The sequence below is a fragment of the Plecotus auritus genome, assembly GCF_963455305.1.
Source record: "Plecotus auritus genome assembly, chromosome: 9".
Taxonomy (NCBI): Eukaryota; Metazoa; Chordata; class Mammalia; order Chiroptera; family Vespertilionidae; genus Plecotus; species Plecotus auritus.
Genome location: NC_137783.1, coordinates 38,266,262 through 38,293,819, shown reverse-complemented (window position 1 = coordinate 38,293,819; position 27,558 = coordinate 38,266,262). Strand labels below are relative to the sequence as shown.

At 36.4% G+C, this 27,558-nt stretch overlaps 1 protein-coding gene across 1 annotated transcript in view; it reads left to right on the top strand.

Moving 5' to 3' along the window:
- Positions 1-26,182, top strand: part of RTKN2 (rhotekin 2) — a gene marked incomplete at both ends in the record, with an annotated part of 75,966 nt that extends 49,784 nt beyond the window's left edge. The window contains 5 exons of the mRNA XM_080640220.1: positions 4,321-4,427; positions 5,338-5,469; positions 18,936-19,098; positions 24,339-24,446; positions 25,647-26,182. Of these exons, the coding sequence (XP_080496346.1) occupies positions 4,321-4,427; positions 5,338-5,469; positions 18,936-19,098; positions 24,339-24,446; positions 25,647-26,182 (1,046 nt within the window). The remainder of the gene's footprint in view (positions 1-4,320; positions 4,428-5,337; positions 5,470-18,935; positions 19,099-24,338; positions 24,447-25,646) is intronic.
- Positions 26,183-27,558: the final 1,376 nt, after the last annotated feature.

Here is a 27,558-nt window from a genome sequence, read left to right as displayed (position 1 = left end):
ACTCTGTGAGCTTCTTGGATTTGTGTGGGTTTTTTCTTCTCTATATCAGGGAAATTTTCTGTCATTATTTCTTCAAATAGGTTTTCTATTCCTTGCTCAGCTTCCTTTCCTTCTGGAACCCCTATTATGCGGATGTTGATTTTTTTCGTGTTGTCCCAAAGTTCCCTTAGGTTCTCCTCCTGCCTTTTAATTTTTTTTTCTAGAAGTTGCTCTACTTGGCTATTTTTTCCCATCTTGTCTTCTAGCTCACTGATGCGGTCCTCTGCTTCTTCTAGTCTACTCTTGATGCTTTCTATTGAGTTCTTTACAGCAGCGATGTCATTTTTCATTTCTTCTTGGTTCTTCTTTATTTACTCTTGGTTCTTGCTCATATTGTCGAATTTGTCTTCCATTCTTTTCAGCCACCTTATGACCATTTCTCTGAATTCTTTTTCTGGAAGGTTGCTTGCTTCCATTTCGTTTACTTCCTTTTCTGGTGATGCCTGCTTTTCTTTCATATGCGGGCTGTGTCTTTGTCTCCCCATGGTCTCTCTTCTCTGGGTGTCCGGTTATGTAGTTCTCTCTCTCCTGCGTCGATTTAAAGGCACAAAATACAGCACTACCAGGTACAACACACAAGGCACTGAACAGAAATGTATTCATGATATTAATAACCTCCAATAAAGGTGACCACCAGAGAAAGGCAAATTAGGGGATAGTAGAGAAAGAAGAAGAGGAAAAAGAAAGAAAGAAGAAGAAAAAAAAAAGGGGGTGTCCAAATGAAATTGGGAAAAGGGAAAAAAAGAAGAAAAAAAAGTAAGAGAGACAAGAAAGAGACTAAGAGAGAAAGGGAAACAGACTATATATATTGGGGATAAAACTCCAATAGAACAATCACTTATCCCAGCAAATGCCAGCAACAAGTACCTGGGGATTAATACAAACTACAACACCAACTAATATTGAGTGAGGCAAGGGAAAACAGAAGCACTAAACAAACAAAAAAATAAACAAAAGAAGAATAAGCAAAACAATCTCACAAAAAAGCATAAAAATTCGATATAATCTACATTCAAGCGAACAACAACAAAAGGACAGAGAGAAAAACAATTTTTTGGATAGTTAAGACAGCGAAGAGAGAGGTGTGTATGGACTTGGAGCAGGGGATTGGAGATTAGATATATAAGTAGGGTGAAATTTTAAAAGGGGGTAAACAGAAAGAATAGGGAAAATCTAAAGCAGGAAAGGGGTAAGATAAACAGGACACTGAAAAGGGAAAAGTGAGGAAGAGAGTGATGGCATAAAGGTAGATTTGAGATAGAGTAAAATGATGCTAAAGGAAAGATAAAAATAGAATGTAGAACATTAATCCCAAAACAAAATGAAGAGAAAATAAAATGACACTTAAAAAAAAAAAAAGATAAAATAGCAGTAGTAATAATATGGATTGAAAATAAAAATGTAATAATTAAAAAGGTAAAATCAAGTGAGGAAAAAAATTAGTTTCTTGAGTAAAAGATGCAAAAAATGAAAATAAAAAATAAAAATAAAATGTGGAGTAGTGAAGGTCATTCACTTCCTCTGTTGTTCTGTTTGGCACGCCTGTTTCTCAGTCCGGACAGTATTGCAGTTCCCTGCGTTCCACTGCTCTTCAGTGTTGTAAGCCAGTCCTGATTTTAAGTAGGCTTAATTTCTCATATTCCTTTATTTTTGATTACACAAGAGTCAATTTGTGATTCAGCCCCTGGGTGGCAGTGTTTCTGTATTGACTTCCGGGTTTATCTATGGCCTCTCTAGGGAGTGTTAGAGCCTTCTTTCCCTGTGGCTCTCACTACCGGTTTGTGGGAGTGGGCTGCCTCAGAGCTGGCTCTCCGATGGTCACTCCCCGCTCCGATCCCCAGGTTCCAGAAAAACAACTTTACCCTGCAGTCTCCCAGGGTGTCCCCAACTGGGTGAACCTATGAATTGGGCTTAGTAATCAGAAGCAAGAATTTCAAGAGGAAAAAGCCCAAGTGTGCGCACTCCGTGGCTGCGCGTAAGTCTAGCACACCCCTGAAATTCTTAGGGTGTCCCTGCACTTCAGATCAAAATGGGTTGCTTTTTAGAGAGCCCTTCTGTTAGCAGCTCTGAGGACCCCCTTCCACATTCACAGATCACGCCAGCCCCAGCAGCCACCGATTTTTCTAGGCACAGACTTCCCTGGTCCTCCAGCTCCCGCAAAACGCGCGTTCCTCTCTCGCGCTGGGACCAGAGACCTCACCTTATCCTAGGCGAAATCTGACCTTTCCGTGGTGGAGTGTAGAGCTCCTCTGAACCCATGTGTTTGCGCCAATTGGGGAGCGTTGTTCTGGGGCTCGCAGCTGTTCCGTGGGTGCCGCAGTTGTGGATTCTCAGGCTTCCGATAAGCTCCACTTTCCAGTTCCAGATGGCGGCGACTCCGCGTCCAAGCCCGCAGCTCCGGGAGGGGACCCAGCCGCAGTGGGAGCTGCCAGGTCAGGGGAACCCCGTCTAGCAGTCTCCCACCTTCTTCTGGAGTTCAGCTGTTCCCCAACTTGCCAACAAACACTCCTAGTGCGACCCTCAGCTGTTCTTTCTTTCTGCTCCGGGACAAGGCTCGGAACACGTCTGTCTATTCCGCCGCCATTTTTCTCTCTCTCTGATTCTTTTTAATGGATATAATATTTAGAAGACATGATCTGGGCTCTAGGTATATTCACCACGATTAGAGTGTTGCTTTTCCTAGCTCCCCTCACTGGACAGAGCTACATACATGCATATATTTTGTCATGTATTTCTTAATCTCTACGTGTTGAAAACCATTTCACACCAGTACATCCAATTCTAATCCAGCATCACAGAGAATTTATTCCACATATTTTAAGTCCTTTCTCTCACAGTGGGAAACCTGTTTTCTATTATCTTTAAAGTTTTTTTTCTTCTTTCATCAGTCTCCCTGAAAGCAACCATTTTCTCATCTTCTTTACTTCTTTTTGTGGGCAGCCCCTTGCCCATGTGGACACTCTTTCCCATTCAGGCTTTAACTCCCCATGCCTGGTTGCTCTCGCCCTCACCCCATGTGGACACCCTTTTCAGCACCTATACTCTGACACACAGGGCCAGCTGTCCCTCTGCTCGGATGCCCTTCTTACTGGGTTCTGACATACTGTTCTGGTCATTGAATGTGTGGATTGCTTCTTCAGACTCTGACTCCCATGGCTGGGCCATCCCCCAAATGTACACACTTGCCTTACTCTACTTAGATTCTGATACCCTTCTCACTCTACTCAGGCCTGACTCCCTACAACAGGGCATCCCCAGAGCAGAGATCTCCTTTGACCTCTAGGCTCTGCTCCATGTGATCTGTCCTCAGCCCATTCAGGCTTGTGCTAGGCAGCTCTCTTACTCAGCCTCCCTGCCCTCTGGCACCCAGCTATGGCACACCACAGCTTCACCCCCCAACCCAGCATAGATGCCCAACTTGGTGAACTCCACCTAATGGCTCCAAGCTGAACTGTAAGAGGGAGGAGAGAAAAGGCAAAACGGTTTATTAAATTACTAGAAGCCTGGTGCACCACATTCGTGCATTGGGAAGGGGGTGCGGGGCGGGGGGGGTGTCCCTCAGTCCAGCCTGCACCCTTTAGCAGTCCAGGAGTTCCTCGAAGGAAGTGGGCCTAAGCTGTCAGTGGACATCCTTAGCATTGCCGGGGAGGCGGGAGAGGCTCCTACCACTGCAGCCGCGCTCGCCGGCCTCGCCAGCAGTCAGCCCGGCTTGTGGCTGAGCAGCACTCCCCCTGTGGGAGCACACTGACCACCAGGGGGCAGCTCCTGTGTTGAGCGTCTGCCCCCTGGTGGTCAGTGTGCATCATAGTGACCTGTTGTTCCACAATTGGGTCAATTTGCATATTACCCTTTTATTATATAGGATTATATTAAAGTTGTGCTCTGAAATGTTTTATTCAGAGGATCACTTTGGTAATTATTATAATGAAAGTCAGAAAAAAATAGAATTGGACATACAAAAATTACTTTTATTAGATTTTTTATATTAAATGAGTTTACTTATATGCCCTGAACTACCTCTGCTGATTAATTACTTTAAGATCAAACAAGAGATCAAGAGACTAAAAGTTCCAAGTCTATTCCAGATGATAGCATGCTATAAACTATTAGCTTAATATCATCTCTTATTTGACTTTGTCATTAAAGATGGTTCTTGTATTTGAGTAGGATGAACCTTTACTTATGTTCTTATGTAAAGCCAAAAAATTGTAGAAAGAAAAAAATGTGTAATGACTTTAAACAGATATTTGTAACTTGACTTTTTCTCCTTTTTTTAAATAGAGGAATCTTCATTTTGGCTGCCCTTATTTGGCAACATGTGCTGCCGATTAGTTGCCCAGCCAGCTTGTATGGCTGAGGATGCATTTGCAGGATTTCTTAATCAGCAGGTTAGAGGATTTAACTATTCTACAGTAATTGTAGCTCCAATTTAGATCTTAATCCTAATATTGAGAAGTATTTTTTAGAGTCTTCTTTTAAAAACAACAGTTTTCTCATTAGACATAGTTTGGGGAATTGGGAGGGGAGACTTGGGGATGAGAAGGGAGGGTCTAATGCAATTTGGATGGCTAAGGAGCTACCTCTCCAGGTTCCTCTGCTTCATGAATTGCAGTAACAGGATAATCAGCAACAGAGGACTCCTTGTGGAAACTGATGAGGACTGCTCAGCACCTTTCTCATAAGGCTTTCTGGCAGACAGCTTTTGGCACAGTGTAGGCCTCTGAGCTTCCAAAGCGGCCTCTGTGCCATCTACTCCTGATTTATTTATAACCATAGTTATTTATATTCAGTAAATAATTAATTATGGGCTCCAATGAATCAATAGTGTTTTCTAAAAGATTCCATTAAGAGGAAAGAAAATTTGCATTCTTACAGGGTCGTCAACATTTTCCAGTGCTCTAAGAACAGTGAGGGAAAATTATATTTTGAATGCCGAGTTATTTTTATAACTTTTCTGAGTCAATGAATTGCTGTGGAATTCTTAGTACTCATTTTTAATAGACAAACTTTTTAAAAACTTCATTGATTTATGATTTTATGTGTATAAATGTTATGTGGTAATTTTTACCTCCATTTTGCTTATTTAATGCTTTTGAGAATTCCAGACCTTTGTTCTCTTATGTTAAGTTACTCTTTGGTTCTCATTAACTCATTATATAGTAAATTAATGGGTAACTATCACATTAAAAGTTTTTTAAAAACTAATTTAACTTTGATAATTTAAGTATTTCGTTGAATTTAGAGTTAAGATGATAAATTATATTTTAAGGTTGATTCTTTCTTGATTTTTTTTTTCAGCAAACGTTAGAAGGTCTGGTTAGTTGGAGAAGGTTGTATTGTGTTTTGAGAGGAGGTAAACTCTATTGTTTTTACACTCCAGAAGAAATTGAAGCTAAAGTGGAACCAGCTTTGGTAGTGCCCATTAACAAGGTAAATAAAATGCTATTTTGAAAATAAAAACATAACATTTAATGAAGTTTGTCCATTTCCATACAGTTTATATTGTTGCCATCTTATAAAGAAAAGGGAAGTACTGCTAAAAATAGGTTGGTTTATAAAGAGAATTAATCTTAGTTTTCTTTCTATTATAGAGCTAATTCCATAAAGGAATTGCTGTATATTTCCTAAGAAAACATAGTTATTGGAAATCTATACCAGTAAATAGGTTTTAAAGCAGAGAGTATAATTCCACATTAACAGGATTTTAAAATTTTCCATGAATTTATTTAATTAAGAGATTATATAAACATAAATTGTTAGCTCGTGTTACAGTGATAGTCTCTCTAGTTAATATTTAAATGAATCCATAAAAAGACATTTCAGAGTGGGATTGATGGGCAATTGTCCAGCCTTCTGTCAGAACAGGAAAGCCTGACAGTTCATTTAGAACACGTGAGTGCTTACACTGCATTTAAGAAGTAGTACTACACCACCTAGAGAAGCGATCAAATACACACTCACACACACACACACACATACACACACAGGTTTGATACAAAGATGATTAAAATTTACTAACAAAATTTTTATCCATAAATCTATAGGAAAACTTTCCACAATAAGCCAGGCTTACTTTCTTTACCCCAGGATCTTAAATTTATCTTCCTCCATCATCTTAGTTTAGTATTTATTGGAGGTCCCTCCCCGCCCCCCTTTTTAGCATTCCTGCTAGAGAATAGTATAATGGCATTTCTAGAGCAGAATGTCAGCTTTTCTTTCTAAAGACTACTTAATTCTTCCTAGTTGTTTTAATTTGCTTGCCTTTGGAGTGGTTGAATTGAAATATATGATAAAATATGAGCCATTCCAGTTGTTAACTCTGCATATTTTACTTGTTTTTAAATTTTCTTTTGGAGGAAAATGTAAAGTGGTATGTCCTTAAAAACATGTAAATACTGGTTTGCTACTTTATAAGGACTTGAGTTAATTTCTATGATCTTTTCCAATAATAACATGGTCTGTTTCTATCCTACTTTTAGAACTTACACTGCTTTTTACTTAAAGGAAATCCTTCAGTGAGATCTTTTATTATATAATTAAGTCCACTTAATATATCTGTTTTGTGTATTGGAAAGATTGGTGATGCTATTAAATAATGTACCTCAATATAACAACATAGTTTATTTTGGTTTAGAAAATTAGGTTTATGAAAGTACAATTTTATTATTAGAAAATTGATATAATTTTTTATTACTTGCCAACCTTTTATTTTGTTTTGTTTAAGCAGCATTCACTTTCCTCCACCTTATTAGTCTTCTGAAAATTCCACAGAAAAGTTGAAAGAATAATGGTACCCTTCACTTAGATTCTTTATCTATTGTTAACATTTTGCCACATTTGCTTTCTCTCTAAATAGTTTAAATTTTTTCCTGAACCATTTCAATGTAAGTAGCAAAAAAACATAACATTTTTTCCCTAGGATATTTCAGCGTGTTCCTCCTAAAAACAAGGACATTTCCTTAATAACAATAATATTATTAGCACACTCAAGACAATTATTGTTGATAAAATACTATTATCTAATATATAGAGCAAATTGCCCCAATCATCTTCAAAATGTTCTTTCTAATTTTTATTTATTGTTTTATCCAAGACCCCATCAAGGATCACAAATTGCATCTGGTCACCATGCCTTTTGTTTGTTTCCTTTTCATCTAAATTGTGCCCTTGCTGCCTTTTTCTTTCTTCTTTTTGTCTTTCATTACATTGACATTTTTGAATAATCCAGGCCAGTCCCCAAATTTGCATTTGACTAATTATTTGATTAATTATGTCACTAGATTTAGGTTACATTATTTAAAATATGTTTTTATTGACTCGAGAGAGAGAGGAAGGGAGAGGGAGAGAGAGAATGAAACATTGATGATAGAAACATCCATTGACTGCCTTCTGCACGCCCACTACTGGGGATCGAGACCACAATTTGAGTGTGTGCCCTGACTGGGAGTTCTCAGTTCATGGGACAATGCTCAGCCTACTGATCCACACTGGCCAGGGCTAGGTTATATATTTTAGATGATTTTTGTCTAACCTGTTTAGCCAACTAGGTAGTAAAAATTGAATTCTATGAATTTTTTCTTATCTGTTGTACAGGAGAATATGGATAATAATAAACCAAATTAAAATGTAATTTAAACAAATACTTTTAAAGTCATCTGTTTTATTTGAAAATAGTCTTCAATGTATTCATTTTACTTTATCACAGCTCTTTAAGATAGTCAGAGAAGGCTGAAGTCAGCCCTGTTGTATAGGTATATTATTTCTATTTTTCAAGTGAAGAAATATACTCAGAGGAGATAGAACTTGTCTAGCTAATAAAGAAGATTATATAGCTCACTCTCTTTGTAATGGGTAGAAAAAAAAAGTCAGGCTCAATCCCCAGCAGGGGCATGTGTGGGAAGCAATCAGGAGGCAACCAATTGGTCTGTCTCTCTCACATTGATGTTTCTCTCTCTCTGTCTCTCCCCTTCCCATCCACTCGCTCTGAAAATCAGTGGAGGAAATATTCTCAGGTGAGGATTAACAACAACAACAAAAACAAACACAAAATACTTGTGGGCTGTGTTTCCTTTTCCTCAGATTGCTGGACTAGATTTGGAAGCCAAAACTTGACTTATTCCTATCTCCATACCGACTCTGAGTCAGTTTTGAAAGTAAAAAGTAGCTCTGCAATGAGGTTCTGATCCTGAAACCTCTAGATGAACTGATTTAGGGCAGTTATAAGGGAATTCCTCTATTGTAGGCAGTATATCTTTATTTTCTTGTCTGATGGCAAGGGTCTAATTCCTGAAAAGTGCTTAACAGTGTTTACATGGCCTGACTTGAATTTACCCTTTTCAATTGTGGTAATAAAGGCTGATAACCTAGCAACTAATAGGATTCTCTAGTCCAGTGGTCGGCAAACTGCGGCTCACAAGCCACATGCGGTTCGCGAGCTGCGGTTTGCCGCTCTGTTGACTGATGAGTTTGCCGACCACTGCTCTAGTCAATCAACTCCATTATTAAGATGACTGAAATCAGCATACTTAGAAATCCCAGTGGTGGCTCTGCAATTGACCATTACAAATTCACAGGAAAATGATGAATCTAGTAATTTGTATTAACTCACCTTAGACTTGGGAACAGCATAGATTACCTTTGACCCTGAGAACTGATGACAGATATCTCTTACATTGTTTGTGACTTTTGTCTAAAGTACAAAAGAGAATGGAATATTAAACTCTGAAATAAGATTAAGGTTGGGAAGGTTAATATCATTTACTGGTACTTGCTAATCTCAAAGATTATACTGATGGGAAAGTCTTCCATTCTCCAGCTTTGCAATATTGTCATCTTAATTTTTTTTAATTTAATAAATCTTTATTGTTCAGATTATTACAATTGTTCCTCTTTTTTCCCCCCATAGCTCCCCTCCACCCGGTTCCCACCCTACCCTCTGCCCTTACCTCCCCCACACTGTCCTCATCCATAGGTGTATAATTTTTGTCCAGTCTCTTCCTGCACCCCCCACACCCCTTTCCCCCCAAGAATTGTCAGTCCACTCCCTTTCTATGCCCCTGATTCTATTATATTTACCAGTTTATTCTGTTCATCAGATTTTTTATTCACTTGATTTTTAGATTCACTTGTTGATAGATATGTATTTGTTGTTCATAATTTTTATCTTTACCTTTTTCTTCTTCCTCCTCTTCTTAAAGAATACCTTACAGCATTTCATATAATACTGGTTTGGTGGTGATGAACTCCTTTAGCTTTTTCTTATCTATGAAGCTCTTTATCTGACCTTCAATTCTAAATGATAGCTTTGCTGGGTAGAGTAATCTTGGCTGTAGGTTCTTGCTATTCATCATGTTGAATATTTCTTGCCATTCCCGTCTGGCTTGCATAGTTTCTGTTGAGAAATCAGATGACAATCATATAGGTGCTCCTTTGTAGGTAATTAACTTTTTCTCTTGCTGCTTTTAATATTCTCTCTTTGTTTTTTGCTCTTGGCATTTTAATTATGATGTGTCTTGGTGTGGTCCTCTTTGGATTCCTTTTGTTTGGGGTTCTGTGCGCTTCGTGGACTTGTAAGTCTATTTCTTTTACCAGGTGGGGGAAGTTTTCAGTCATTATTTCTTCAAATAGGTTTTCAGTATCTTGCTCTCTCTCTTCTCTGGCACCCCCATAATTCAGATGTTGGTACGCTTGAGGTTGTCCCAGAGGCTCCTTACACTATCTTCAAATTTTTGGATTCTTTTTTCTTTTTGCTTTTCCGGTTGAGTGTTTTTTGCTTCTTTGTATTTCAAATCTTTGACTTGATTCTTGCGTTCCTCTAGTCTGCTGTTGGGTCTCTGTATAATATTTTTTATTTCAGTCAGTGTATGTTTAATTTCTAGTTGGTCCTTTTTCATATTCTCGAGGGTCTCGCTAAATTTATCGGCCTTTTCTAGGAAATTCTTGAAAAACCTTATAACCGTGGTTTTGAACTCTATATCCAGTCGTTTGCTTTCCTCCATTTCTTTCATTTGTGATCTGTTTCTTTGTCTCCACATTTTCGCTGCTTCCCTGAGTTGGTAGAGTAGCTTTGTGTGCTAGGTGTCCTATATGGTCCAGTGGCTCAGCCTCCCCAGTTACCTGAGGTGGACACTTTTGGTGCACCCCTTTGTGGACTGTGTGCACAGCCTTGTTGTAGTTAAGTCTTGATTGTTGTTGGTATCACTGGGAGGAATTGACCTCCAGGCCAATTGGCTATGAGGATCAGCTGTGTCTACGCTGGGAGAACTTCTGGAGACACCCTTATGGGAGAAGACTTACAAAAGCCTCTGTGCTCAGCTTGGATGGGGCGGAGTCTCAGGGCGGGGCATACAGCTGTGGCTTCCCATCAGCCCTGCCCTATGAGGCCCCTGAGTCTCAGTGTCCCTCGGTAATCGCTGCAAGCATGTCTGAGAGAAAGCCGCCCTCGAGTTTCGCCCGCTGCCAGACAGTCCAGTTTCTCTCCGAATGAGTCTGGTTTCCCAGAAACTCACCTGGAACTGGAGTTCAGCGCAGTCGGGAGCTTCCATCTCCCTCTCGCTTTAGAAAGCCAGCTGCACACTCAGCCGCCTGTGCATTCAGCAGTCAGTCCTCTCTGCGCACGCGCGCCTCCAGACCTGTACCTTCCACAGGTCCCCTGAGTCTCCATGTGCTTTCTCTTTTCCTGACAGTCCAGATTCCCCCTGAATGAGTTTGGGTTCTCAGAGTCTCGCCCGGGACTGGAGTTCAGCGCAGTCGGGACTCAGCCAGCTTTCCTGTGGTTCCGGATGGTGTCTGTTTGTCTTTTATTTGTAGTTTTGATATTGTTGTGCGAGGCAGCAGTTTAGGTGTTTACCTATGCTGCCATTTTGGTTTCTCTTTCATCTCAATTTTTTTCCAGCGTGAATTCCTGCCCTTTCTCTATAGAAACTTTTCTTTCTTCAGTTCCTACTTCTACCTCAGGTTTTCTTTGAACACTTCTATTCACCTGAAAACTTCACTCTTAACAGTAAACCCCACTGGTCTCCTTGTTTATGTGTGTCAAATATTAACTGGGTCAAGACATTTATTTGTTAACTTATGAAAACACAACTGTTATATAATTATACCTCCTATTTAAAATAGTTTAGATTTTTTCTCAACTTATAGAATTATTCAAATTTACAGAAAAGTTGAAAATACCTTTGTGGTCATTTGTATATCACCTAGATTCAACAGTTAACATTTTGTCATATTTGCTTTATCCTTTTTTTTTTTTTAAGGGGGGCTAACTGCTTTACATTTATCTAATTTTTAATCAACTTTATGGTGGTAGAATTCACATAAAATAAAATTCACCAATTTTAAAAAGTACTACTATTTGTAATACTTTAAACAATAAATTTTTAAAAAGAATATTGAAAAAAAAGTGATTGTGAAAAATACAGAAATAAACTATGTGTCTTGCTCAACTCAAAAAAAAGTACATTTTGTTCATTTTGACAAATATACAGTTGTGTAATCATTGCTACAATCATTGCATTACAGTTTTTTGTTTTTAATATTTTTTGGTGTGAAGTTCTATTCAGCAAATTTCGATTATACAGTAGTGATATCAGCAATACATTAGTGTTAACAATAGTCACCATGTTTTATAGATCCTTAGACCTTATTCATCTTATAGCTGAAAGTTTATAAAGCCTCTTTACTTAACTATTTTTTTCTGACCCATTTGAAATATATATACAATACCATTATCACAGGTAGGCAAATTAACAATAATTTTCTTTTATCATCTAATATCCAGTTCATGCTCAAATTTTCCCATTGTCCCCAAAGTATTTGTTTAGCTTTTACTTTCAATCTAGGATTATTTAAATACTAGAGGCCCAGTGCACGAAATTCTAGGATTATTTAAATACTAGAGGCCCAGTCCCCTCAGCCCAGCCTGCACCCTCTCCAATCCAGGACCCCTTGCGGGATGTCCTATTGCGGTTTAGGCCCGATCCCCAGGGATCATCGCTCTCACAATCCTGGACTGCTGGCTCCTAATCACTCACCTGCCTGCTTGCCTGGTCACCCCTAACTCCCCCCCCCCCCACCAGCCTGATCGTCCCTCACTGCCTCTGTGTGCCGGCCTGATCACCCCTAACTGCCCCACCTGCTGGCCTGGTCGCCCCTAACTGCCCCCCGCTGCTGGCCAGGTCACCTCCAACTGCCCCCTCCCTGCCGGCCTGGTTGCCCCTAACTGTCTCCCCCTCCCCCACCAGCCTGGTCACCCCATGCAGCCTGCTTGTTTAGTTGTTGGTCATCCCTTACTAACCCCCCTGCCGGCCTGGTCGCCCCCTGCAGCCTGCTTGTTCAGTCGTTTGGTCGTCCCTCAATCGTAAATTAGGTCCAGAGGCTTGATTAGATTCTTTTAAAATATTTTTTACAGAAATATTTCATGGATATGACAGATACTTTATAGAGCATCCTCTTCAGAGACACATGATATCAGGTGGTCTGCTTATTGACAATGCTGGGTTAAGGTGGTGACCACTAGCCCCCCAGTATATAGGTAAGCTTTCGTCTTTACAGTTAGCAAGTAGTGTGAAAGGTGATCCTTTGTGATTGCCTTTGCCTGAATGAGTCATGACCTTGCAGATTGCATATGCTTTTCTCACACTGTCCTTCCTTGTACATTATTAGCTGACATTCTTTGTATTCTTTTTTAGGACTTTTTCTCATCAAGTAGGAATGAATTACAATCCCTCCTGAAAAGACAGGATAAATGTTTAATGTTTAAATTGCCAGTTTCCAGAGTAAATAATGGGTATTGCATATTGGTATTATATTTGCAATATGTATTGGAGTGATGTTACCCCTCCAGAAATAGCAAAAGAATGTCCCCTAGATTACAATAAACTTACAGCTTTTTATCTACTCGGTGTTTTAAATTACTTGGTTTTCAAATATAAGGTCCATGTTTTGTTTTTGTTTACTTTGGAAATGTTTAAGGGATACATGCTATTAAAACAGAAACTTTGATAAATGTCAGCATGACATTTTCTGACATGTAGGTCAGGTAAACACCAAATAAAACTTTTAAGAATAATGTTTTTTTCAGTTTTTAGTATATTTCCAATGCTGAGTCCCTAAGATCTTTTTATGCTTAATAATGTTAAATATTAAATGCAAATTAGAGTTCCTTTCTTTTGATTGTCTTTCTTCTCTCATGATTTAGAAAATAATAATTTTGCCTAATGCTACTTTAAAAATTATGTGAAAACATACATTTTGCAGTTGCTAAGGTGAATTAATAATAGTTCTGTTATTTTGATCACAGGATTTGTTCTTTAACTATAATTCTTGTCCTTCTAAATGGCATTTCCTGTAAGGCTAAGTCAGTTCATTAATTTTCATTGGGAGCCATCTGTGGAAATAGTCACATTAAGGGAAGAAAAGCCTAAAAGCTATTCCCCTCTTCTTTTCAATCCAAATTTGAAAGGATGATTTACTTCAAAGTGATTGCTTCAACTTCAAAAAACTTCCTTTGAATGTTGTTAAGTAAGACATTCTCAATAAGGGGTACTTAACTGGAGCCACTGAATCTCCTATACATTGTAGAAAGCATTTTATTAACCAGAGTTTTACCCATTGCCAATAGGGTGGGGAGTGGAATGGAAAAGAAGTATAGGCCTTTGAGATCAATAGTCTTTTCTTGATTTGAAATATTATGCATCACTTCATTTTAATGAATAATAAAATCTTTACTAAATAAGTCAATAACACTGCTTGGGGTGATAGACCTTTGTTAAATTGTCTTGAATTTGCTTTTAACCATTATTTTTATCATAGATCCTAGCAAGCAAAATTATTATAAAGCACATAGGATTTTTTTTGAAGTATTTCAGTCCTCTTAATGTCTGAACCCTATCAACTATTCATACTGACCTTTATAAATATAGCAAAAAATGATTTTTTTCAACCACCTTTTCTTTTAGTAGGAGTTTATGTCTGATTTCATTGACATAAACTGAAAGTAATTATATCACACTAGTACTAATTATACCTAATGCTTGATTTAATTTATGGTTATACTTTACATATTTCAAACATCCCTTGTCATATGTTGTGAACATATGCTTTGTTATTGGAGTATATATAAGGACTAAATCTTTATTTTAACAACATTGTTATTCTTATTGCTATACAGTGTCCCATCTTTGGTTACTGGGGGCCTCATCAAGTTGGCCCATTTGATAAAACCCTAGTAATCTTTGATTTCTGGTAGGACAAGATATTCAGGATCATCCTGTACATTTCCTGACCCAGGCTAGGAATCGGCCATTTCTCTAAAGAGCTCTGATTCTTTTTAGTGGGAAAAGGTATTTATAGACCACAATCCGGGTACATAGTAGATTTTTTTTTAAAGTCATATAGTCAAAATTCATAAATCTGTCCTGATCTAGTACTTTTCCATCACCATAGATATGAAGCATTGCAGCATATTTATAATTCAAAATAATGAACAACCTAGAAGAAAATTTCCTTTGACTTCAGAGTTAATTATATTTTGTTACAAAATTGGTTTCTCAAATTATATTTTTATTGACTTCAGTTGGCTGTGGAAGGTTTTAGTTCAATATGTGCTGGTTGACAAAAGACGAGCCAGCGAGGATTAAAATTTCACAGTCAATAATCTCAAGTCTATCCTCAAATCAATACAAATAAAGCCTCCTAAATCAACTAGAAGGTTTGGGATTATCAAAAGCAAGACAAGAAATTCTGACCTTGGGCAGAACGTAAGTTTCCTCATCTATAAATTAAGGAATTGAATTAGACACTATCTCTGGGATCTGAGTCTATCGATGTAAAACTTTTTATTATTATCTGAGTTGTTCTTTTTCTTTCTCATTCTCTTATTCATTAAATATCTTTCAATCATTTAGCAGAAATAGTGGAGGCAAAAATACCTAACTTTTTTCCTTTTATACCTGTTAACAGGAGATACTTCCATTACCTCTACATTGTGTGAGCACATAATGATAACAGTTCTAAAAGTCACCTTCTGCTTTCTAATCTATTCTTTGCTTGAGAAGTGAAGTCCTGAACAATATTATACTTTGCCCACACTGAAAAATAGCTTGCATGAACTTTCTGACATCAGAAACTTTTTAAAATCACTTTTTCTTTGCCATGCAGCTTTTTTATTTAAAAATTTCCCATTAGTTAAATTAATTTGGGTGATAAAATATAGAACTTAATTCAAATGATCTAATTGTGTTCATTAGCACCTTTTAAAATCCTCTCGTGTTTAAAAAAAATAGCAGTAATAATTGTTACAAGGGTTAATGAAATGTGTATAGTATTTATATATTATTGTGTTATATTCTCTTAGAAGGATATAAATGATTTAATCAGGTTTGCTACTTAGCTATTTTCATTTGAAAAGATACCTTGGTATTATTTAAAAATGTACATATCTATGTATATGAAAGGCTAAGCGACCATCGCATCTGAAACAACCGAACGGACGACTGAACAGGCTTCGTGGGGTGACCAGGCCAGCAGGGGGGTTAGTGAGGGGCGACCAACGGCCGAGCAACAGGCTGCAACCAGGCCCGCGGGGGGGACAGTTGGGGGCGACCAGATCAGCATGGAGGGAGGCAGTGAGGGGCAACCAGGCCGGCAGAGAGGGGCAATCAGGTTGGCGGGGGAGGGGGGGCAGTTGGGGGCAACTATGCCTGCAGAGGGGACAGTTGGGGGTGACCAGGCCAGAGGGGAAGGCAGTTAGGTGCGATCAGGCAGGCAGGCAGGTAAGCAGTTAGGAGCCAGTGGTCCCAGATTGTGAGAGGGATGTCTGCAGGATTGGGCCTAAACCGGCAGTCAGACATCCCCCAAGGGGTCCTGGATTGGAGAGGGTGCAGGCTGGGCTGAGGGGACCCACCCATGCATGAAGAACCGCTTTCCCGAGTGCACAAATTTCGTGCACCGGGCCTCTAGTTCATCTATAAGAAATCAACACTTTTATTTAAAAGTTGAATCTGTTTTATTCTACATACAAGAGGTAGTCAGAAATTTGTATTAAAATGGATTTAGATGGAGGAAAGCACAATTTCAGCAACAAGAATATTTTATATTTTATTGTTGGGGGTTTTAAAAAATACTAACACCAATAAAGGGTTCTCCATTACCCTTTGCTGAGTCAGCATTCAGTTAATCAGATAAAGAAGCATATCAAAGATTCTTCCTAGAGCTAAGTCATTCTATTCTAATGATAATAAGCTTTATACTTAAGAGATTGAGTACATGCATTTTCAGGCTCCAAGGATGCCATTTGGGGCATTTTTTTTAATATCCTGTATAACAAAAAGCTAATATGCAAATCGACCAAAAGGCATTAGGACCGGTCGCTATGACACGCACTGACCACCAGGGGGCAGATGTTCAATGCAGGAGTAGCCCCCTGGTGGTCAGTGTGCTCCCACAGGGGGAGCGCCGCTCAGCCAGAAGCCGGGCTCACGACTGGTTAGCTCAGCAGCAATGGCAGGAGCCTCTCCCACCTCTGCGGCAGCACAAAGGATGTCCAACTGATGGCTTAGACCAGCCTTAGGCAAACTACGGCCCGCGGGCTGGATCCGGCTGTTCTATCCGGTTCTCTTGCTCTCCCCTCCGCTCCTTTACTTTGAATTTATATTGGTTCACACAAACACTCCATCCATGCTTTTGTTCCGGCCCTCAGGTCCAGTTTAAGGACCCATTGTGGCCCTCGAGTCAAAAAGTTTGCCCACCCCTGGCTTAGGCCCACTCCCCACATGCCTAAGCCGTCAGTCAGACATCCCCCAAGGGCTCTCAGACTGCGAGAGGGTGCAGGCTTGGCTGAAGAACCCCTTTCCCGGGTGCACAAATTTCGTGCACCAGGCCTCTAGTTTATAAAAAGCTACTTAAAAGATTTAAATCTCAACATTTATTACCAATGCGTAGGAGTATAAAAATACCTGGTTATGATAAAATTAAAATGCTGGCCATAAGTCCATAACAATTCTCTGAACTCACATTCATACATATTTAAATGATATTTGTGATGCTCCAAATTTTCAAGGTTATGTTGCTACTTTATATAGCATAAATTTTTCCTCATGTGATTTTTTAATAAGAATTCCTTCAGGAAAGAACTTATGTAGTATGTGGTGTTAACCTGCATGTATAAACCCATATTTCAGGGATGGATAGATTTTTTTCCCTAACTCTGCTCCTTCAGTAATTTTCACATAGACATTATTATATGAGTATGTTGGTTTTGGTGTGACTGTAGTCTCTCTTCACTCTATACTCATCAAAGTGAAGAATTTCTTCCCATTCTTAACCAGCTTTTGTAACTGCCAGCCAGATATTCTTCTGCACACATTCCGGTAGGCTTAACCACATTCCTGTAGAACTGCTCTACCCAATTGAATAACCACTAGCCATCAGTGGCTGTTCGGCTTTTAAAATGCGGCTGTCCAAATTGAGATGTTCTGTAAGATAGACTAGAGATTGGAGACTTAGCATGAAAAATAAATCTAAAATTTTTCAAAAAAGGTTTTATCTATTATCTACAGTAATAAAAGAAATATGCAAATTGACCATACCGCCACGACACCAGCCAATCAGGAGTGAGTATGCAAATTAACCCAACAAAGATGGCAGGTTAATTTGCATACACTACACAGGCATGGAACGAAACTGAAGGCTCCAGCCCGAGTGAAGACTGAAGAGGCTTGGCTTCTCTGCTGCAGCCGGAGTGGAGAAGCCAAGCCTTGCTGAGGCCAGAGCGAAGGCCTGGGTCCCAGGTGCCATAGGAAAACCAGTGCCGGCAGCCAGGGAAAGGAAGGCCTATTGCATGAATCTTCGTGCCACGGGCCTCTAGTATGTTAATATTCTGGATATGTTGGGTTACATAAAATACACTACTTTAAAATAATGTAATAATTATTACATAATTATTTTCACCAGATTTGTTTTCTCTTATTAAATATGATTAGAAGAAAATCTTACATATGTGGCTCACATATATTTCTAATGGATATGCTCAGGCAGCTAAATCCCTATCTTTGCATAATAGATAGTTCTATTCCAGACGTTTCCCACTAAGATTCCTTGGAAACTACATGTAGTTGCAAGCTTGTCATGTGGCATGGCAGTGCCAGTGTATGACTTCTCTTCTATATGTAAACACAATAAACATCACCACAATGTCATACATAGTAACACTCAGAAAAACAGTTTAGACTATCAAATGAATGAAACTATTGCCTTTGTACTAGAGTCTTGCATTTAACATTTGAAAAATAATTTTTACCATTATGCGAGTGATATTACTTTATGGATCTTTGGCTATGAGGTTTGTAAGTGAATGTTACATATGAAATAAATGTTAATGGGGAAAACCTAACTGTTTGGCTACAGTAAACACTAAGTTATGGTTTTATTTCTTTGATTGATAACACTATATATTATGCATGAATATTCGAATAGGAAACATACTTTACTGATTCTATTTTATTGCTGTTGAAAATATAGTTAGTATAATTCACCTTACCATTATGACATACTGTACTTATTTCATTTCAGATTTTAAGTTGTATATAAAAGATAGCAAACTCCTACTTAAACTGAGAGGGCAAAATAGGTTTTGTTTTAATCTCATGTAATTTAACATAAGTGCTATATGTAGCATACTTTGAAACATTACTCAGTATTTTTCATATAAAGCATTTTTATAAATCCGCTATATTTAAATTTTAATATTGAAAATTCTCAAATTTACATATTTTAAATGATTAGCAATAACATTATAATTGCATTTGGTGTGAATACAGTAGTTAAGCAATAAAACATTTATTTGATCATCACAAAAATATTCTCTTGTAAAACATCAATTTTTTCTTAATTTTTAGGAGACCAGAATTCGGGCAATGGAGAATACCAAGAAAAGAATTTATAATTTCTCTGTCATGAACCCTGTTGCTGGACAGGCTGTAGCTCATATTTTTGCAGCTGACAATAAAGAAGACCTTCAGAAGTGGATGGAAGCCTTCTGGCAGCATTTCTATGATCTCAGTAAGTAGATGTTTGGATTTTCTGGTAGTATATTCATGTATCCTGAAAGGATACGTACAGCAATATAAATATTGAAATTATACATATTATAACCTTATAGTTTGTATCAAGAAATTTTTTATGTTCTTGAATAATATGATAGTATATCTCCAGTACAATGATGCTTTTTTCTCTTAACCTTTCCCCAGTGCCTGACTGACTATAGTATAGTAACAGTGTACCTTTGAATCTAGTATCACTACCTTTTACTTTTTTTTAAGAAGTCTATGATATTTTAATTATTAAAATATTCAAAACTCAACTTGATGAATACAAATGATGATTTTAAATAGTTTCTTACAAGAATGAAGTCACACTATGCATTGAAGACATTCTGACATTTTTTTTTCACGTTAAGACAATTTCGTATTTTATTTTATTTTATTTTTTTTTTTTTAAATATATTTTATTGATTTTTTACAGAGAGGAAGGAAGAGGGATAGAGAGTTAGAAACATCGATGAGAGAGAAACATCGATCAGCTGCCTCCTGCACACCTCCCACTGGGGATGTGCCCGCAACCAAGTTACGTGCCCTTGACCGGAATCGAACCTGGGACCTTTCAGTCCGCAGGCTGACGCTCTATCCACTGAGCCAAACCGGTTTTGGCGACAATTTCGTATTTTAGAAAGTGGGAACTAGATTTTCATTGAAGAGATACTTCTATACAAATACATTTTGTTTTTATTGATGAATACAATTATATAGGTTTCAAGTGTACAATTCTGATACATCATCTGTATATTGCTTTGTGTGCCCACCACCCAAAGTCAAATCTTCTTCCATCACCATATATTTGACTATTTACCCTTTACTACCCACACACTCCTTTTTCCACTGGTAACCAACATACTGATATCTGTGTCTGAGTTGTCTTTCTTGTTTGTTCGTTTTTTAAAAATATTTTAAATATGCTTTTTTTCTTTATTCTAGAGTGTGGGGGGAGAGAGAGAGAGAGAGAGAAAGAGGGAGAGAGAGAGAGAGAGAGAGAGAGAGAGAGAGAGAGAGAGAGAGAGAGAGAGAGAGAGAGAAGGAGAGAAATATCCATGTGAGAGAAACATCGATGGGTTGTCTCCTGTACACACCCTGATCAGAGACTGAACCCACAACCTGAATATGTGAGTGCCCTGACCGGAATTGAACCCTCTACAATTTGATGTATGAGACAACCTTAACCAACTGAGCCTCCCTCTCCCCCAGTCCAGGGTACATTTTTTGCTTTCAATTTTAATCCCACATATGAGTGAAATCAATATGGTTCTTAACTTTTTCTGACTTACTTCACTTAGCATGATATTCTCAAGATCCATTCATGTTGATAAGAAGCCATCTGAGGAATAAAAAACTTCTCTAAGATAGTGATGATCCTAAAATATTGAGATGTTTAGGAGACTCATTTTCCTGTAACCTCCTGTTAACTCCAGATTTCTTATAATATCATCTTGGACATCATCCAAAAGAGATTTTTTAAAATCGTAGATACTGTTTTTCAGTTTCAATAATACAGTTCAATGGAATGGATTATAAAACAATGTGATAGTAATGTAATATAGTTCCACTATATAAAATATGTGAGGCTCTAATTGTCTCAGTTTCAAGAGGAATTTTATCAGCAGGAAAATACTGAAATTGGATATTGAAAATGTAGACTATTGATAATGGCTATTTCTAATCAAATTAAGCCTACAGTTAGATTCAACCAGTATTTTACATCTTTAGAATGCTTTTCTGTAGAATTACAAAGTAGAGCCATTTGCAAACAATAGTAGTTACTTCCTAGAAATCATACTTAGAGACGTTTTAGGACTTCTTACAGGCTCTTTGGGGGAACTCCATAAAAGAGTTAATATCTGCTGTCCTTAGATTAAGTTTCATAAGCCTACTCTGATCCATGGCCTGGTCAAGTACTATAGCAATGGTGAGGAAAGAGGCAAAAGGGGAACTAAATTTGATTACCTTCCACAAACCATATGGCTTCATTTATTTCTCATAACATCCTCAGTGATGTAGAAATTATTTCCCTCTGCTCTAAAGATGAGAAAATTGAGTCTGAAGAGGTTTCTAGTTTGCCACAGGGAATCAGAGGAAGGACTTCTCCATGGCCTTCTTGGATTCTTCAGGACTTTTTTTTCCTTAAGTACTATCCCTCAGCATTCAGTAGATGTTTAAATATTTGTTCCATGCTTATCCGCGTGCACTACATTTCTTTCTTTCAAAATTTCACCTATCATAGGTGTGTTGCCTAAAGAACAACAACTTCCTTTTGTTTGCTAATCACAGCTAAAATTTTAACTGCTTCCCTAAATGCTATAATTTAGAGAATCTGTCTTACAAAACACTATATTATTTTTAGAAAATGATTCTGGTATTTTATAATTTTTATATACATAAAAACAGGGAGAAAATGTAAAAGAAAGTAAAAATTCCAGGATATTATATAGTTTGGATATCAGCTTCTACTAGATGATCTCATGTTTTCATTCTCCAGATAGTGTAAAATAATTTATCATGCTAAAAATTAGAGGGATAAGAATCTCCTGGCGTTTTTGTACTCTCAAAGTAACAAGAAAGTGATGACAGCAAGGTTCTCAGGTCTGGCTATTTATTTAGTACTTAATGTTTGGGGGGGGGGCGGGTAAAAATCTGCCAATCTATCTGATTTTTAAAGTATAAACTACATTACATTTGTACTTTAGAATTCATTGTGTATAGAGATAGGAAGCAAAGATGGAAGTGTTTATACTATCCTAAAGGTTGACTTGAACTTTAAAATTTTTACCTCCCAAGTGATAAGTATAGCTTCTTGTGATTGTAGGAGAAATAATGTGTGTAGAACAAAGTAGAGAGTAGATATCCAGGGCAAAATAAAGAGTAATTTAACATTTAGAGCCATTTTCAATACTTTGACTCCATTTAAGAGTAGAAAATTAGAAGAGTAATATATTAGAAATCATAAGAAAACATTAATGGAACTAGTTGTGCTTAACCTGTAGAACACTCGAGTGGAGGTTGGGAGGCAAAGGGGATGGAATAGTTAATTTTAAATTCTTTTCCCACATAATTATTTTAATCATTTTTAAAATTATAGTTTACATTCAGTATTATTTTGTATTAGTTTCAGGTATACAGAACAGTAGTCAGACAATCATATACTTTACAAAGATATTTCCAGTGCCCACCTGGTACTATTCATAGCTATTATGTGTAATAGTTAATTTTTAATATTTGAAAGCTAACAAAAATGTAAAGGAGGAATGCTACTTGTCTTGGATGATCAAAAAGGGTAGAGCTAGGAATGATGGGTCAAAAATAATTTTTTTAACATTTAATAATATGAATATTGAGTTACATAAGCAGCTTAACAGATTACATTGAGTGGGAATATTATAACAATAAATAGTGTGGGAAACATCTTCAATATACAGATTTTATGTAAATAAAACATTCATTTAATATTTTATACTGGTTCTTTATTTTTGTGTTAGCATATTTGCTAACTGTGCATACTGATTTATTCACTGGTAAAATGTTTCAGTTGTAAAGTCTTGACCAGTGAACATACCGTCTTTTTGTACCTCAGATTTCAGTAACACATGGGATAATGTGGCTTTATATTCCAATTTTCAGCATGATTAGTATTCTGCTACCAGTTTAACCATCAAAAGCTTTCATCTATCAATATAGAGAAAATACTGCACTTTATAATTTGTGTAAGATTTGACAGAGAAATGTTTGCTAGTTTAAAGTGTTTCATTATTTTTCCATTAGATATGGCCTTTTTTCCTGCCCTCAAGAAGGAAAAGCTGGCTTTTATATACTTATCTAAAAAAGGAAGTGGAGGGGAGGAATAAGTTATCAGATCTCAGATCCTACTAGATTTAAATTCTGCAGGGCAACCTTTGAAGCCTCAAACTCAAGATTTTATTCCCTTTATGAGTTGCTATGTGAGTTATTTTAAAAATTTTATGATATTCTGTATTTAGCATTATAATAAAACATACTGAAGGGTTTTTATGTTGCTTAACTATTTAAGGTGATGGATTTAAAATTTATGCATACATTACTATATTGCTATGACAGACTTAAAACAACAGAAAAAGATAGCTAATTTGACTAAACATGAAATGTCTTTAATTTTTAAGCCATGGAAAATAACTCTGATGGGTATTGAATATGGAGATTGAGAATATATTAAAATGAAAAGAAATACAGATCATAAATCAGTCTAAAAAGGCACATGTGTATTACATTTACTTTTCTACTGATGTAAGAATTTAAGAATGGTGAACCTCAATAACTTAAACTTGTATAATACGAATATATAGACACATAGTTTCTTACACAGTTGTTATCCAACTTGCAGGTGCACAATAAATATATAAAGCTTAAGATTTTTTATATCCACTCAGAAGAAATAAATCTGAGAATTTTAAGATGAAAATAGTAAAACACAATAAAAGAAAAATTAATGTTGTCCACACTTTTAAAGTTTAACTTAATTTGAAATAACTTATTCAAGAGGTGTGTGGGTTTTTTGTTTTTTTAATTCTGAATGCCTAATGGCTTTATTTAAAGTGCCCTTCCTAAAATAAATTAGATTTTGTTAGAATTTTGAGTATTCTGTTTTTATAGTAATAGCTTTTGTATACCTTTTACTTAAATGAAAATTCATTGTTTTTCTAGAGTTGCATGATTTTTTAAAAGCACAATAATCGCCTTGAAGAGGTAATTGTTAAATAACCAATTTTTATTTAATTAGAATTCTCAAAGTTGAAATCATTTTTGTGAACCACTATTCCTTACTTTTTTCCTACTTCCTCCTAGAACTGTATTTCATTTGATTTTTTATCTTTCAACTGTTTTAATTTACTGGACATTTTTATTTAATATTTAAAAGAAAAGAATTTGTACAAACTTTTGCCATAAATAGAAATTTCAGTTATTGACCATTTTGTGAAGTAGTGCAGTACTTAATAGCCTAGAGATCTTAGCTTAACATCTGTGCATAGAACTTTATTTGTAAAATAGGTAACTTTTATGCCTAGACTTGGACTTTAAAATTATGGGTAATACTATATTTTTGTGGCTTTCTTAAGATAATGCTTTATTTTCAAAGCAAAAATGTGTTGATATCTATTAAAAATGAAATATACTACTTCACATTTATACTTTAAATTAGCCTGCCTTTTCTGTCTTTCTTAGGCCAATGGAAGCATTGTTGTGAAGAACTTATGAAAATTGAGATTATGTCACCACGGAAACCACCTTTGTTCTTGACAAAAGAGGCGACCTCAGTCTACTATGATATGAGTAAGTGGGGATTGTCTTTTCTAAGCTGCAGGCTAACAAAAACAACATTGTCCATATTCAAGCAGCTTATTCTATTGACATTAAAATGCTAAATTTTTCAGGGCACAATGAAAATGAATGAAAAAGACTATGATTATATACTAAGGAACTCATGTTTAATAGATGAATTAATACAAAATTAATGAATACACATTTTTTGTAGTTTGAATGCTTAACAAACAAAAATGTTAAGGTTCAAAATGGGATGAAGGTGCACTAAAATAAATATTAGCTGAGTAGCTGATAAAAATTCTGAAAATGTGAAGTTGCAGATTGTAAAATATAATGTTCAGTAATTTTTTGTATTAAATTTGTTTTATAGTAGTGTTGATAAATGAATATTAATAAATGGAAGCTTTTGTATCGGGCAAAAAAAATTGGTGAAGTTTAATGCTTTGGAAAATTTAACATTTTTAGACTCAATAATATTTCATTTTCTCATACTTTGAAGGGTATTATCTTTGTAGGATTGCCTTGGTGAACAGTGTTGTGAATAAGTACAAGTCAAGATTAAATTCTAGTCTTTTTGTCCCCAATGTCCCTGCACTCACATGTACTTGAAAATGTTAGATTAAACATGATAAATTTAAGTTTACACATTTATCTCTGTTCTTTTTTTAACCAGGGAAAATTTCACCTACCATTCTTATCACCAAAATGGTTTCAGGGCTTCACTCTGTTTCTCTGGGTTTTTGGGTTTGGATTTTTACTCTATTAAAGAGACCTGCTGGTCTAAAGGAAAGATTCCATTGTATTTGTCCCAGTTTACATATCAGGCTTTTATAAAAATGGAATCCACTATTACCTAGAAGTCAGAATAGATTTTAAATCCAGGAAAGTAATTGAAAAAAAAATTCTGATGTAACTCTATTCCTTTGTAAGCTGGACATTACTCATTTACTTAGGAATACATGTATTTATATATGCATAATACATATACATGTGTGCACATGTATGTGCAGTGCATAGTGCATGATCTCCCATTTGGTTCTATTGATAATGGTTATTTTTAGAAGTAAATGATTTTTTAAAAACTACTTGGTATCCTAATCTGTTTTTGATGGCTATTATAGACAGCATATTGTTTTGGAAAATAACTTACTCAGTTAAAGTATCTTTTTTGAATTTTTCCCATGTATTTTTTTCTTAAAATTGTTACAGGTATTGATTCACCTATAAAACTTGAAAGTTTAACTGACATAATACAAAAAAAAATTGAAGAGACAAATGGAGAGTTCCTTATTGGTCAGCGTGAAGAACCCTCACCACCTCCTTGGGCCACACTCTTTGATGGTAACCATCAAGTGGTCATCCAGAAAAAGATACTATCTCCTGAAAGCAAGCAGTTTCCTGATGGAAAAGGGAAAAAGAGACGGGCTCCCCTTCCTCCTTCTGATAAAGCTCCTTTCAGCTTGAAAACACAGAGCAACACAGATCAATTGGTTAAGGAAAATGGGGGAGAAACCAGTGTATCTCAGACCTCTTCTTTGGATACCAAATTATCAACCCTAATGCATGACTTACAGAAACCAATGGCTGCTCCTCGAAAACTTCTTCCTGCCTGGAAAAATAGTTTAACTGATGATGAAAACACAGACACTAAAACCAGTTTTGAAGCAAAGCCAGTGCCAACTCCAAGGCAAAAATCTATCAAAGACATTTTGGACCCTAGATCCTGGTTGCAGGCTCAAGTATAGAAAATCCTTAATGTATAAAACATTAACAAAAGGTGTAACTGTGAGGTTTGATTCAGAAGCGCTGTAGATGGAGTAATATGAAATTATGTAGGTAATTAAGATGGTGGTTTAAATCAATAATGTATAAGCTATTAGGTATAAAATGTTTTATAATGAAGAAATGCACTTCTCTTTTATTCTGATACTGAGAAAATAAGTGATTGCCCCAGCAGAATGCAAGAGGCACTCTCTAGACAATATCCTAATTTTTGGAAGGGTTAATTTATTCCTAAATTAATACCAGGCAGTGAACAAGAACTAGGCAGAAGAAAGCATTAAATTTTCTTTGGGGAGAGACTGTCTAGTAATTTAAAATGGTTAAATATGAACCATATTCTCATTGTGAGAATTTTAATACTAATGGAATTTTTCAAAAGTTTTATTCAAACCACAAATTATAGAATCCACCCAAGAAAATTTCTTCTTAGCATTCTGGAATTCTCATCTAATGGTTCACCGGCTCTCCTCTATTGTTTAACTCACTAGTTAACTCACTGACCTTTTAAATTCCTGGGATAAATTTTGGGATATTAAATTCTTCATCTTTAAAGGGAATTTGTAATGTGCTCCTTGATGAGCCCTGAAACCCTGGAGACATTAACTCTCATAGTGAAGCACATTTATTAGTTTAGAGAAAAGGTAGATGAAATGTTTTTTACTTCCATTTTTCTATGCATGGTGCTAATTTTCATTGTGACATAGGAATTTAGGGAAGTGAGTAGCTGATTAACATCTTAAAATAAATTTAATACTTTTAAAAGCAGGTGGTCAATTAAAAAATATCAGAAAAGTGGGCCATGATAATAACTTTCAGAATTAACCCCCCTTTTAAAAATTTTAATTAGATTTCCTTCTTCCAGTAAGGGTTGATATCTGCTATTGATATTATTCATTAAAAGTCGTATTCTTACAATAATGACATCGGAATCGTTTCCATAGGAGGTAATCTCCATAGCAACCAATCATAGTGACCCAAACAGAATTATGAAATCAAGTGAGGAATAAATAGCAAGAGACTGAGTACCTCATAGGAACAAAAAAAAATCCATTTTTTATATTAATACTTCTTGTAAACAAGAGCTGAACAGACTCTAATCAGAATTTCCAAATAAAACAGTTTCCATAAGGTGTCAGCAACAGCACTAAAAATCTCAAACCACAGTGAGCCCTGAATGTCATTGTAAGAAATAAGAATTAAATTACTGCCCCACGTATAATCCCCAGAGATCATTTTAAAGCCCCTAAGAACTCTATTTGGATCAGCACTACATTATTACAAAGTAAAATGAACACTTGACAAAAATAACATTAATTTAAATGGAGCCTTTCATTATTTT